Source organism: Clupea harengus, chromosome 3 (assembly GCF_900700415.2).
Source record: "Clupea harengus chromosome 3, Ch_v2.0.2, whole genome shotgun sequence".
NCBI lineage: Eukaryota > Metazoa > Chordata > Actinopteri > Clupeiformes > Clupeidae > Clupea > Clupea harengus.
Window position 1 is genome coordinate 27,490,246 of NC_045154.1, and position 12,918 is coordinate 27,503,163.

Consider the following 12,918-nt stretch of genomic DNA (forward strand, 5'->3'; position numbering starts at 1 on the left):
AAGTAAAGTCTGACTCTTTGATGTTAATCTCATGTAATTTATTCAACAGTTTGGAGCCACCAAAGAAGGCCTCTTTCTTCCACTACACGCATGGTGGTTTGTTGACAGAAAGGTCCACAACTGGGCTGGCTTTGGTGTTATCTCAGCTGGGAGGTTCAAAAACTTGCCCTAAACTTGTCCTTGAGACCAGTTGAAGCAGGCTATAAAACACAGCCTGAGAGCACTATTAAAGTTATAGGGATTGTTCTAACTTCCTTACATAAAAAAACAAGGACAAGTTCATATTCTGATCAAGTTCATAGTCTGATCGTAGCTTGATTGTTCTCTCCTTTGTATGTCGCTTTGGATAAAAGCGTCTGCTAAATGACTAAATGTAAAGTGTAGTTCAAAGCTGTGCCTGTTGGAAATTCTTCAACTGAACATTGTTGCAGTGATACAAGGTTGTAAAAATGCCTGGTCAGCTTGGCTATCAAGAACATTCCTTGACTGCATTTTTTTTTTGGAGCAGAGGAGAAAACATCTCTCTTCGGAGTAATTTACCAACAAACAACCCAAGGAACCAATTTACAGACTCTCTTAATAATATTAAGATGGTGCTTCACATTCCAGCGCATTTCAGTGTAGTTATGGCAGCACATGGCTTCTTGGGAAGGCTGAGATACCTTCATTGTTCAATTTGTCTCATCTCTGAGTGTTGGTTCCTCCTTAGAGCCACATAAGGCATCATTGATGAATCAGACTACATAAACTTGCCATGTCAGAAGATCCTTTAGCGCTAACAGGGTGAATGGGTTAACCAGCAATTTTAGCAGGTGATGTTTTTAAGCCACTTGGCATGGTGGCGGAGACTCATAATCCTATTCAACATGTGGGACATTTTGAAGTAGCTAATATTCTAATGAAACAGACTGCACCACTTACAGTCTCTTGGAAAAGACCCCATGAATAGACGAAAAGCTTTTAAAAGTTTCAAGTGATCACGGTTTCAGAGATTTTCAGAGTAAGTACTTTGTGCTTGTCGCCTTCCAGTGGGTGACATGCCTGCAGCCACATGCTCGAGGGAATACGTCTTGGACAGACTCACAGTAGGTCGTTTTGGCCCCGTTTGAAAAACAGATGCATTGTGCTGGGGTGAGAGAAGTTCTACACTGCACATTGTTGAAAGCACATGGGCTTTTGTCTTGGAAATTTCTGTTCCTCAGACAAGGGAAAAGCATTCCTTCAAGTGAGCATTTAGATTATTTATTGCATCAGCCAGTCCCATCCTCAAAGAAGAATTAGTGCGCTCGCAGGAACTGGGACGCCGCTTTGTGTCTTCCTGGCTGCTCGATGCTACAGCGATGCATGAGAAATTCTGTTCCACACATTCATTCAAAACAGACTCGAAAGACAACGACCCTCAAGAAAACCTATATGCTCCCCTCTATGAGAGGCTTGCGAATGTGAGGTTTGAGTATGTGAATGATTGCATGCATTTAACCGGCATCTGTTTTCCAATGAGCTAAAAATCAGCGCATATCTATGTGTGAGGTGGCTTGATTGCATTGACGCGTAATTAGAACCAGAAGCCCGTGAAGCTGAAAGTAGCTGGTGTAGTATGTTTTAGTGTCAACCCCAGCAGAAGTGTAAGATGGCGCAACATAACTTTCTCTTTGCAAGCTCAGCACAGTGTCGAGACATAGTCTTGCATGAAAGGCCTGATTTATGTCGGCTCTGAAGTAAGCACGAGGGAATGCCTACGTGGGCCAAAGCAATGAACGCACTCTCATTTCTATACTTAGTTTAATTCTCAAAAAAATGAGAATGAGGCACATCTAACATCTCAGGTTGCATGCACGTTATATGTAGACTTTAACTGTCTATCTGGACTCGCAGTGAAACATCGATTTATCATAGAAATGTTCATCATGTCAGGAAAGCAATGACAATGACACTTAATTGAGCCAACATTATAACCTAATAAGTGTGGGCTATTTCACAGTGCATTAGAGTTCTACGTGGCCTCCGGCTTCTTGTTTTGAAGCTCTGTTATGAAGTACGATCATGTGTTTACCAACGTGTGAATGTTGGGAGAGAATTCCTCTGGAAGGATGAGTATTTTAAGGGGCCATCCATCAGTGGTAATGACAAGCAAAGATGGGCTGAGACGAACTGCGACCACAGGCCTGCGGCACCACCCCTCACAATGCGCTGCAATATGCGTTGGGGCTGACAGTATCAGCCCCCCAAGCCACAGCCACACGCCGACCGTAACCACGCGCTCACAGCTCCACATATGCACCGCCACCCACAGCGGAAGAGTGATGAGCATGACAGGGTGTTGAGCTTACACAGCCATCATACATGCAGCTGTAGTTTGTGTGTGTGTGTGTGTGGCAGGAATACTAAAGCTAACGTTGGAATACCCATACAGTACGTTGTTACATTTCGTTCTATTCATTCTTGAGAAACATTCGGTCACAACCAAAGCAGAGTGAACAAATCGATATAAAAAAATCATTCAAGTTCTTTGCTCTAAAGACTCATCCTGACTAACATCTTTTGTGTCTTCTGCTTTGTTGCACCTGCTTTGTCTTCTGCTTTGTTGCACCTTGAGCTTTTATCTTCCTATGCATGATTTCTGTGCGCCCCGGGTATACGCCACTGCCTGTGTGTGTGAGGGCACATCCTAAAAAGCCAACTTGTCCTCTTACAACATGCAGCTAAGTAAAGGCATTAGATATGCATTTCCTCTGAGTACACCTAATGGAAATGTAGATAGTGTGCTAAAGCTAAAGTGACGACATTCTCCTTAAGTCAAATTCGCAGTGAATCTTGCCTCTTTACCTCGCCATAAATTTCTGCCCCAGGGGTGGTCTTTCCTCCCGGGGTCCTTCAGGGCTGAAAACAGTGGGCCTAAACACCCCCCATCACTGAATGCTCATTTTGAGTGATTAAGTGGATGCTGGAGTCAATTAAGCCATTTGGAGCATGTGGGTAACACAAACACACTTGCTTGAGTCTGGCGAACGGAGCTCTTTGAAGCGCGAGAGACAACGCGCCTCGGCACGCAGTGTGCTCAGTAGCAGCCCTGGTGCTCACATGTGCGGAATGTGCGCTCAGTTTTTAAAACGCACAGCTTTCCTCCAGGCTCCCTCCCTCATGCCAGACTTTTGAGGCGGTTTCTCCGCTGCTGCCCTGGGAAGAAAAAGTTTCTTTTTTTACTTTTTATGAGGCGGAGGGCGAATCCACCTCAGACAGGAGGGGCCGGGTGGGACGCGTGAAACTGCACCGAAAAAGCAAACAAGTCGCGTGAAAAGATATTTTTTCACAGGTCTACTGTTTTAAAAAAAGGACCTTTGTGCTGACTAAACCTGTGAGCTTTTGGTTATTTGGCCAACAACTCACTCCATAAAAAGAAATAGGAAAAAAGAGGTTTCAGAATCAACTGATGCCACGAGAGAAAAATGACTAAGGTTATGTGTTGTAACAAATATTTATAGCAACATTAGGTCAGAATAAGTTCTTCTGCTGTGTCTACTGGCCACATGTTCAGACAGTGCTGGACTGAGGTTAAGGGCGTTGGTTGTGTTACCAGTGCATCATATCCCTCTCTACCATGGCAACAGCACACGTACATTTATAATATAACATTCAACCCAAATGGTTTCCATAATCTGATGAAACTACCAACAGCAGTGTTCTTCATGTAAAGAGATATTAAATCAGACAGATAAGGATGTTCATGAGGGTATGTGCATTCAAAAAAGTATATGTTTTCAATTCTACTTTCAAATCCAGCAAACAAATGAAGTACAGGTTACTTTAAAAAAGACTCCTAAACCGCTGTGTTATACCATTTTCCTGTTAAGCATTTTAGACCTATAATCTTGTAGTATTGTCACAATATACACTACAACGGACACCCCATGAATACAGATGTAACCAGCGCCAAGGTTACACAAGACCTCTTGAAGAGTGCCTTCATAATGGCCACTTAAACAGCAGGTTCATTTCAAATGTCTCTGAAACACTGGATAACTGCTCTAAAATAACTACATTAACTTGTAAATGCAGAGGAGATCAGGGCCTGTATTCACAAAGCATCTTAGGGCTTAAAGTAGCTCCTAACTTACCAATTTATGAGAAACTCCTAAAAATGATGGGTGTGTCAGTCCTAACTTTGGGACTCCTAATTTTCTTGCCTGAGAGTAATTCCATTAGCACTACATGTAGCATCTAGGACTCACACACACACACACACACACACACACACACACACACACACACACACACACACACACACACACACACACACACACACACACACAGACTGAGAGAACTAAAAAGTAGTCAAGAGGCTACTAAGTCACCAAAATCAACTCCCAAACTAACGGAAAGAGGCTGTTTTTTATCATTCCATGTTACAATTTTTTGGAATGCAGAAGTACTGAAAACATACCATCTCAATCACGAGGAATAATTATAGAGCTTGTAAGAGATGCAATAAGTCACCAACCAACCGAAACAACCCACTCAGTGCTGAAATTAAATTGAATGTAACGTTTTAAATGTACAAATAAACTAGCTCCTGCCTACACAGACGCGTCATCATACAGACGCATTTTGAAAACTGTGCAAAGATACTCGGTCTGTATTACTCCATTATTATAATTACTCCATTATTATTTATCAACCAATCACTGAGGTCTTTGAAAGAAAGCTTGCATTTGAGTCTTTCTCTTAGCTTAGGAGTTCTTGCTTTTCCCTTTGACTCAGTGGTAATACTTTGTGAATACGGTCCTTGATGTTTATGTTCTGGGCCAATTATGGCCCCGTTATCAATGGTTTTATGGGGTGTTAGTAGTCACTGTTTGGCACCCTGTTTCTGGGCAGTATTGTTGACCGGCAGCAAACCCGTGTTTGCACCTCACAGTATACTCACTACAGCAAATGAACACCTGTAAAATATGGATTCACAGATTTCATCGTCATTGCATGCATTACACCCAATGAATAGCAAGTACACTCATTTTTTTTTAATTTAGTATTTAGAGGTGATCTACTCCAGGAACCTGTGCTAAAGATAGCATAAAGTCTATTAACCTGGTTGATCTATTGTTTGTCAAACTTAGCATGTAGCAGTGGGCAAGATGTGTGGTTATGTGAAGCCAAACGTTATCAAGGCATAATACTAAAGCCAGTTAATGTCAGTGCATGAAAACTGACCATTTCTTGCTGTATTTGGGGTCCAGACACCTGAACAGAGTTGACATTCCCATGTTCTTTCTCTCTTTCTCCAGTTGTACAAAAAAATCACAATATCAAGTCGCAAAACCCTTCCTACACTCAACCACAGAGTGTTCCTGGAATTTTACACAAAGCCAGATGTCAGGTGACGCCTGGACCTTTTCATTCCAACAATGTGAGATTTGGGATATAGATTATGCTCCATTCCCATATGAAAAGCATTTCATTTTTCTTTTTCACTTTCTTTAAGTGTGATGACTAAAACATGTCCAGTGAAGTCCATGTTGGGGTTGACAGAAGACTCAAAAAAGATGTTCAGGAGTAGCTTGTGTCTGCAGAAGTTATGTAATTGGAAGTTATTATAGCTTCATCATTAGGGTACATTTATAAAATGAATGCAACAACTACTATAGCGTTTAGTGGGATTACATCAGGGCATTCCATTGTTTCTTACCTAATGTGGTTTTTATGTTCATTGTGTCATGTATTGTATTACCATGAAAAATCAAGGGACAGTCTTGTTCTGTTTGTGTGGATTTGGCTGCCAGTTATGATTTCATTATGTAGCTCTACCCACTTTGGAAAATTCGAACATTTGGGTGAAACATGCATTGATTAGTATTTTATTTTCCTGAATGCAAAACATTCCTTCATTATTCAATTGCTTTTTTTTATTATGTTTGAAGACCTTGGAATCATAAGATTCTGCCTACATATTTTCTGATTTAAATATGAACCTTTAGTAATGATTATATAGTACCTATGGCCATTTAAAGATGAACCTTCTGCCTATTAAGTAATGATTGTATAGCACCTATGGTCATTTAAAGCAATACTATTGAGTTAAGGGCCAATAAACATTTGATTCCATGGGCAAGTCCAAATATAATTGCGTTCCTGATGCGTCACCTCATGGGCAGTCAAGTGATCATATATTGAAGCTGACAGTAACACCCTTTTGGGATCTACTTAACTGTGTAAATACTCCATTATTATTATTATAGGTGCGGGCATCGGTTATTTTTAGTGTTTGTTATTAATAGAAAAAATTCTATTCAGACATGGATTACAAATCATTAAGCCTATGTTTAGCTGAGCTCAAATTGTTCTTGCCAGAACACTATTGCCTATAGATTGTGGCTCAAAATAGATTTTGTGTAGAAAATCATATTAAATTAGTTTAGCTGTACAGCTGTTATATAAGGCTACAGCACAATTTGGCATGTTGGGACACAAAATGACTTTAAATATATCTTATAACTCCATATACAACCATATACAATGAACCATTCATTTGCTACGGATAGCTGGGCGTAATGACACTAGAAACAGAGCTAAATGTGAAAAGTGATGCAACTACAGTTTGAATTGGGAGCCACTGAGAATGAGAGTGTGTGTCTTCCCCCGAGATCGATGTCATGTGATTCTGAACCCGGCACAAGCCAGACGGCCTTCACTTTCAGCTGCAGTGGCTCAACAGTAGACAGTTCTTCCTCTGGATATTTAGGGCCTTTCGTGACTAAGGGATGACGACATGGCTGCAAACAAACTGCATCTGGATGTGTGTTCATGGGAGAGTAGCCCCCACCATTCACCAGCTCCCGGGACCCACTCCAACACACAAAGCTTGCATTGCTCTCCCTCTCCCTATGCACGTTGTGACTATATTTATCCAGCACACTGGTTTCAAGCTTGTCAGCAGCCAGAGGCCCAGCCCCTCTCAGGTCACTTGATTCTCTCTCCAGGGGTCTGGGCAATGACAAAGACCTGGGCGCAAATTACTCATAACACTTCAGGTCTGACAGAGTCTGATAGGATACGAGTTAGCCCTGACAAGACTCTGACAAGGCTTCACTCCCTGTTGGAAATGCTCTCTCAAATTCCTCTGCCCACTTAGAACAGGATGGTGCCAAGCCATGTCTTTGTGAAGGGATATTCATATTTCATCCAGCAGGGTGAACAAAGAATATTTATTTAAAAGTCTCTGGAAACAGTAGGATTTCAAAAGTGGAGTTTTTTTTTTTTTTTTGGAAACCTGGGTGGACACTGCTCAGAAACTGCAGACATGGAAATAGAAAAAGAAAAAAAGTGAAGAAAAGAGAAAACCCTTGAGATCTGTGCTGTGCATTCCTTCCATAAGTCCAGTTTTGTGGGAGAGAGAAAAAGAGAGAGAGAGAGAGAGAGAGAGAAACAAATTTAGGACCAAGACAGATCAACCGTAAATGATTGTCCTTAGATTCTTGGAGCTACAGACCATGTTTATTTTGCCGAGAAGAGAAATGGAGGTGGTCTGTTTCTGAGGCCTGCGGCTAAGGAGCCGGTCTTCTGTCACAGAGTGTCTCTGATGTCTGCTTCCCTCCCGGGCTGTCTCATGACTCAGTGACTCATCGCTCCTCCCCTGGGTTTTCACCCTCGTCCGGTGGCAGCGGATCTCGGGCACCCCTGAATCGGCCTTCATTAGTCACTAAACCATGTGAACCACCACTAAAAACCACTCAAGCCCCGGAGAGCTTTTTACAGCAGTGCTGGTCTCCAAGCAACAAAAACACAGAATTGCCTTATCATTATGTGCAGATGGCCTGCATCAGATTTGCCATCTGATCATTGGGACTTCTAACATGCCTGTGTCTATATGTTTGTGTCTGAGTGCTAACAAAAAAATATGAGGCTCTTGGTTATGAGGTTTTAGTTGTGAACTGATGCCATAAAAGTGTTGTACATAAACTATTTCCCATGGAAGTGCTTGCAATAGATAAAGAATCTTTCTCAAATACTTGTCTGATAATGGTTACCATAAAATCCTTGAAGATACGATCAGAACGTTTTTTCTTTAACCAAAAGACTTGCCTATGTAAGGAAACTAAGAACAAGGCACTTTAATTCAAAATTGTAGCCATACAATAATTGCCAAACCAGATGCAAGACAGACAGATAAGTTAGAAAATATTTAGAAATAAGATAAGGAAATGATCATTTTACAGCCTAGTGTCATGGTATCCTAAAGCAACAATGTTAGAAGTTACAATCTTGGCTGATGTTTGTCTTTATTTTCAACAGTCTCTTACTCCAGAATGATGAACTTAATAGGGAAACCACAGTCAACTCCTTAGGAACGTTCTCGCCAAGTGCTTTTTTTTGGTCACAGATGGCCTCACCATATAAGACACAGTCGAAACAAGCGCACTACAAACATCTGTTCCTGCATAGTTTCTTCACATTTACAGATATGTGTGTATAGAGTCCTCTGAAGATCAACTTTCCATCAAAGCATTTCTAAAGAATTCACATGAAACATGAATGTGCCGAAGAAGGGCTTTCACTGACTGCCTTTTTTATTTGGGACAAAACAGGATGGAACTTTTCAAGAAAACAAACACGGCGTGAGACACAGCTGAGGGCTGCCAAGTCACAGCTCTCTCATTAAATATGCACAAATGGCATCCTCCAAATATACTAGACAATGTCACTTGACAAGTCGGTGTAGCTGGCAAAACAACATAGTGTTGGTATGATGGCAAATGGTTGCCCTTTCAAGAGCACGTTTCATAATAGTATAGCAATCACAAATGAATTATGGCCACTCTGTCACCTTTTGTAATGATGCCCAGATGATTCTGTCTGAGAAGGAGGATGGAGAATCATTTAGGGTTAGGTTCAGATGGATTGTTGACTTAACTTTACTTACACAACAAGAAAAAAAAAACATGGCAGCATTCCACAGAGTGCCCCCTGACCCCACTGCTCAGGACAGTCACACATTGTGTAGGGTTGACACCTCGCGTGTGAGGGTTCTTTTACCTCAAAATGGAAGCTGTGAATGTTGCTGGGATGTTGGTATTCCCATGACCTGAGCCAAAGTAGCACTGAATAATGCGGAGGCAACTGGCTAACCATGTTTTAGATCACTAGAGTTAACATACAGGCAACTGAGTCCAGTCTGCTTTATGATGCATCTGTATGGTGGTGGTTGCCTCTGGCCACTGCCTGACAGGACATTAATAAATCAGGACAGCAGCTGAAGACGGCTCAAAGTTGACGTCCAAAGCAGGCGGGATGAAAAGAGGAGGCTTCTGCACTTCATTAAAGCACTCTCTGACTTTATGAAGCTGCGAGTTCCATATGGTTTAAGAAAAAGGATTATAGTAGAGCTCCTGGACCAGTGCAGAAGTGTGCCAAAGATCTCCAATACTGCATTTATCCAGCAGAGGGCCATAACAGCTACTGGGCTCAAACTGTGATACTTCTCAATTGTGTAAGGCGAGACCCATGAAAAAGAAATTGCAATATGCGGTGGTGTAATTGAAGGGTTGTTAACTAAGTACATGAAATGAAAGCAGGTTTGGATAAATACAGTCATCCACGTGTGTATGTGTATACTGGCGCCATAACTAAAGTTTATGCAAATGCCACTCCCTGGTTTGTTTACAGTACAGTAAACACACAAAAAACCCAGCTGTGAAGCATGTAGTATGCCATCAAACCTTGCTTTGACAGCCTGGTCCATCTATGTCCAGTTTTGAGGTTGCCTGGGAAGGCTGTGAAAGAGGAGCCTACATTTCTGGTCTAAATCTCATCAATTTTCTAAAGCTAATATTGTCCTTATTAATCTCCCTTGTAGAAGGCCATAGTAACTATGTTTGCTCTGTTAACTTCTGAGCCACACAGCAGCTCCTTGTATAGCTTCAAAAGCTCTTAGACAGGCCAAATGAAATCGCTATTTATTTAGAGTGTTGCCACGGTGACATAATAGACCTGAGGAGATCTGTTCTGTCTGGAGATGCAAATCCCCATACAACGAGGAAAATTAGGGCACAAACACATTACCAAACAGGCTGTTCTCTCTGAAAATGCAGTTCTTGCGAGGAGCTGTTGAATATTGAATGATCATACGCTTGCTTTATTTTCTGAACACACCATTAAAATCCTGCATATCTGGAGTTTCTCTGAGGATTGGTTGTAATCTGCTTCAAATGTTGCAATAGGAATATACTGACTTGCCATTCAACACAATCCCCTAGCAATGAAACGATGAAATTAAACATACTTTTGGATCTAAACGACGACACTTCTTCTCTTGAGAGGGTTTGGGCTAGTCTGTCTCTCCTCTGCACACACCCTTCATAGCTGAACACACAGGCAGAGCCACACCCTGGTTCTGTTCGACGCAGTGATGGGCGAGGGCGTTAGCCGACTGCTGCCCTCACAAGGTGGCAGGAGCAGCAGCACAGATGGAGCTCCTGCTGCTCTTGGTGATAGAAGGCCCGAAATGTAAACATGGTTTAGGAAGTGAGGTCAGTTTCACAAACATTCCAGGTAGCTCACAGGGTGACCACTGGCTCCCACTGACAGACTAAGGCTGGCGGAGAGATTTGGGGGTAGGGGCACCCTCACAGACACATGTGGTTCCCATCAGGAGCTAAGCAACAGGTCAATAGGTTAGCAGTGCACATGGGTGGTTACCCGCCGTGTTTAATAGCTGTCTGGATATTGATTCAAATTCCCATTCTAGCGCTTTCTTTTGTAATGGATAACACTTTAGGGAAGAGAGACTGCTTTGTCTTTATTTAAGTGGTTCGAGTGGCTACTCTCATTTTAAATGACAAGATGCAGTCCGTGGGAAGTTAAGAGAAGAGGAATGGTCAAATGTGGACACATTCAAGGAGTGGCTGAGCACATTAACATTCATGCAGAGTGAAATCTGGTCCAATCTCTGTAGCACACAGCAAATCACACAGCCTTTGATCCCATGCCACCGAGATCTGAGCTCAGAAGAGCTTCTTCTCCCCAACGTGCTAAGTGAGAGCATTCTTCTAAAAGCTTGCCTATTTTGGAGATCAGAGGTTCCCCCGAAGAAAAGAAGTCAATAAAAAAAAAACAACCAACAGGAAACACGCCTAAACATCTGCACAAAGGCGAGCCCATCCCTGCCAAAGTGCCATGTGTACAGTCTTGTGAGGGATCCAATGAGCCCTGAAAGGCATCTCTTCATTCCCCCATGTCTTATTTAGGGCAAAGCTGTTTGGCCAGCGCCCACTTCCCTCCCAGACACAGCAGATGCCAGAGCTCCCCCCTACCACCACCGCCACCTCAAATCTGCGAGAAACTCCTGGAAGGAAACGCATTTAACAAGTGAGGTGCTGCTACTGCATCTGAAATCTCGCACAGCACTGTAGGCTCATTGTCCGAGACCGGCAAAACCTTCCCCCTCTCCCACCCACCCTGAAGACTCACTGCCTTGTGTGAGCCCTAGCAGAGCTCTGGCTCTGGCTCTGGCTCGCGCTCTCCCTCTCTCTCTCTCTCTCTCTCTCTCCTTCGCTTGCTTTCTCCCTCATGCGTCCTTCCTCTCATTCTATCTGAATGAGTCTTTCACAGCATGCAGAAAGGGGGACCTCAGTTCACCTTCCCGCACCTAACTGCCACACAGTCCTCAGTCACGGCCCTCCCACACACGTCCCTGTAAAAGCGGGGCTGCGGCGGCGGCAGCTGCAGCAGCGGCATCGGCACACTGACATAACACTCTGTCTCCTCCTCAGGACTCTCACACTGAAGGCACTGCCTGTGGCAAATTCTAAACCTCCCTCGCACGCTCACAAATGCAACGACTATATACAAGAGAGACATATCTAACCCAGCTCTATAGAAAGGTTGTTGGTAGGAAGAGAGGGGGGAAAAAAAAAGAATCTTGAAGTTGATTTGGATTGAATGGAGTGCTCCAGGAATCTGAGATGACCGCGGAGGACCCCAAGTGTCAACTCTCGGCTGCCCTGACAGGTCATGTTATAAATACATGGAAGTCTGATTTAGAGTTCTTACCTCCGCGGCCGGGATCAGGCAGACAGAGCAGGGCCAAGAAGGCACACGCTACCAGGGGCAGGACTCTCATGTTACCGGTGCAGCCCGAGTCTCGTTCTCCATTCAAAGCACTGCCTTCCAGTTTGGGACCTGAGCAGCCCTGCAACTCATTCTCATGGAAGGGGCTGGGCAGAGGGAGGCCCCAGAGTGACGCCCTGCAACACCCCAAAAAACCTCAGGAAAGCCTCCCACCTCCAGTCCCAGCAACATGACGCCCCTGCACGGAAAAAAAAAAAATCATGCATAGCTCTGCCCTTCTCTCTCTCTTTCCCTCTCTCTTTCTCACTGTCTTCTCATTCACTCAAATTACACACTTTAGAAAGTAATCCATAACCCTGACTCTCTCTCTCTCTCTCTCCGTCTCTGTCCTCTCATTCACTCTAATTACACACTTGATGAGGATGAAAGGACCTTTTTGTTTCTCATACTAATTGATGCAGCCTCTCCTCCTTTGGACTCAAAATGAAAATTGTGACTCATAGTGGTTGTCCAGTACCCTTTAATAGCTGGAGGCAGCATATCATGTAATGATGAAGTATACTCACACTAGTTATGGCGCTATTTCTGTCCTGTACCAGTGAAAGAATAAGGAACCTAAAACCTAAGGTTTCTAAGTGTCATGCGGAAAGACTGTCAAGGTTTACCACAAGATTGTGAAACTATGCTACGTTCACTCTGTTCTCTATGGAAACCCATCAACAGCACAGACACATTTGAGACTCTTCTGTGTGCAAATGGAATGTTCCTCCTATATTTAAACACAGTCGACAGCTTTTCCCAAAAGACAAACAAAACTTTGTGGGTGGGATTTTCAAATTAAGACATATGAAAAGGGAC

General features: G+C 43.1%; 1 protein-coding gene across 1 annotated transcript in view; it reads right to left on the reverse strand.

Annotated features, from left to right (window-relative positions):
- The window catches only part of cspg4 (chondroitin sulfate proteoglycan 4), a 38,913-nt gene extending 26,360 nt beyond the window's left edge, over positions 1 to 12,553 (reverse strand). The window contains exon 1 of the mRNA XM_031565219.2: positions 12,043 to 12,553. Coding sequence (XP_031421079.1) covers positions 12,043 to 12,112 — 70 coding nt within the window. The 5' untranslated portion in view covers positions 12,113 to 12,553. The remainder of the gene's footprint in view (positions 1 to 12,042) is intronic.
- Positions 12,554 to 12,918: the final 365 nt, after the last annotated feature.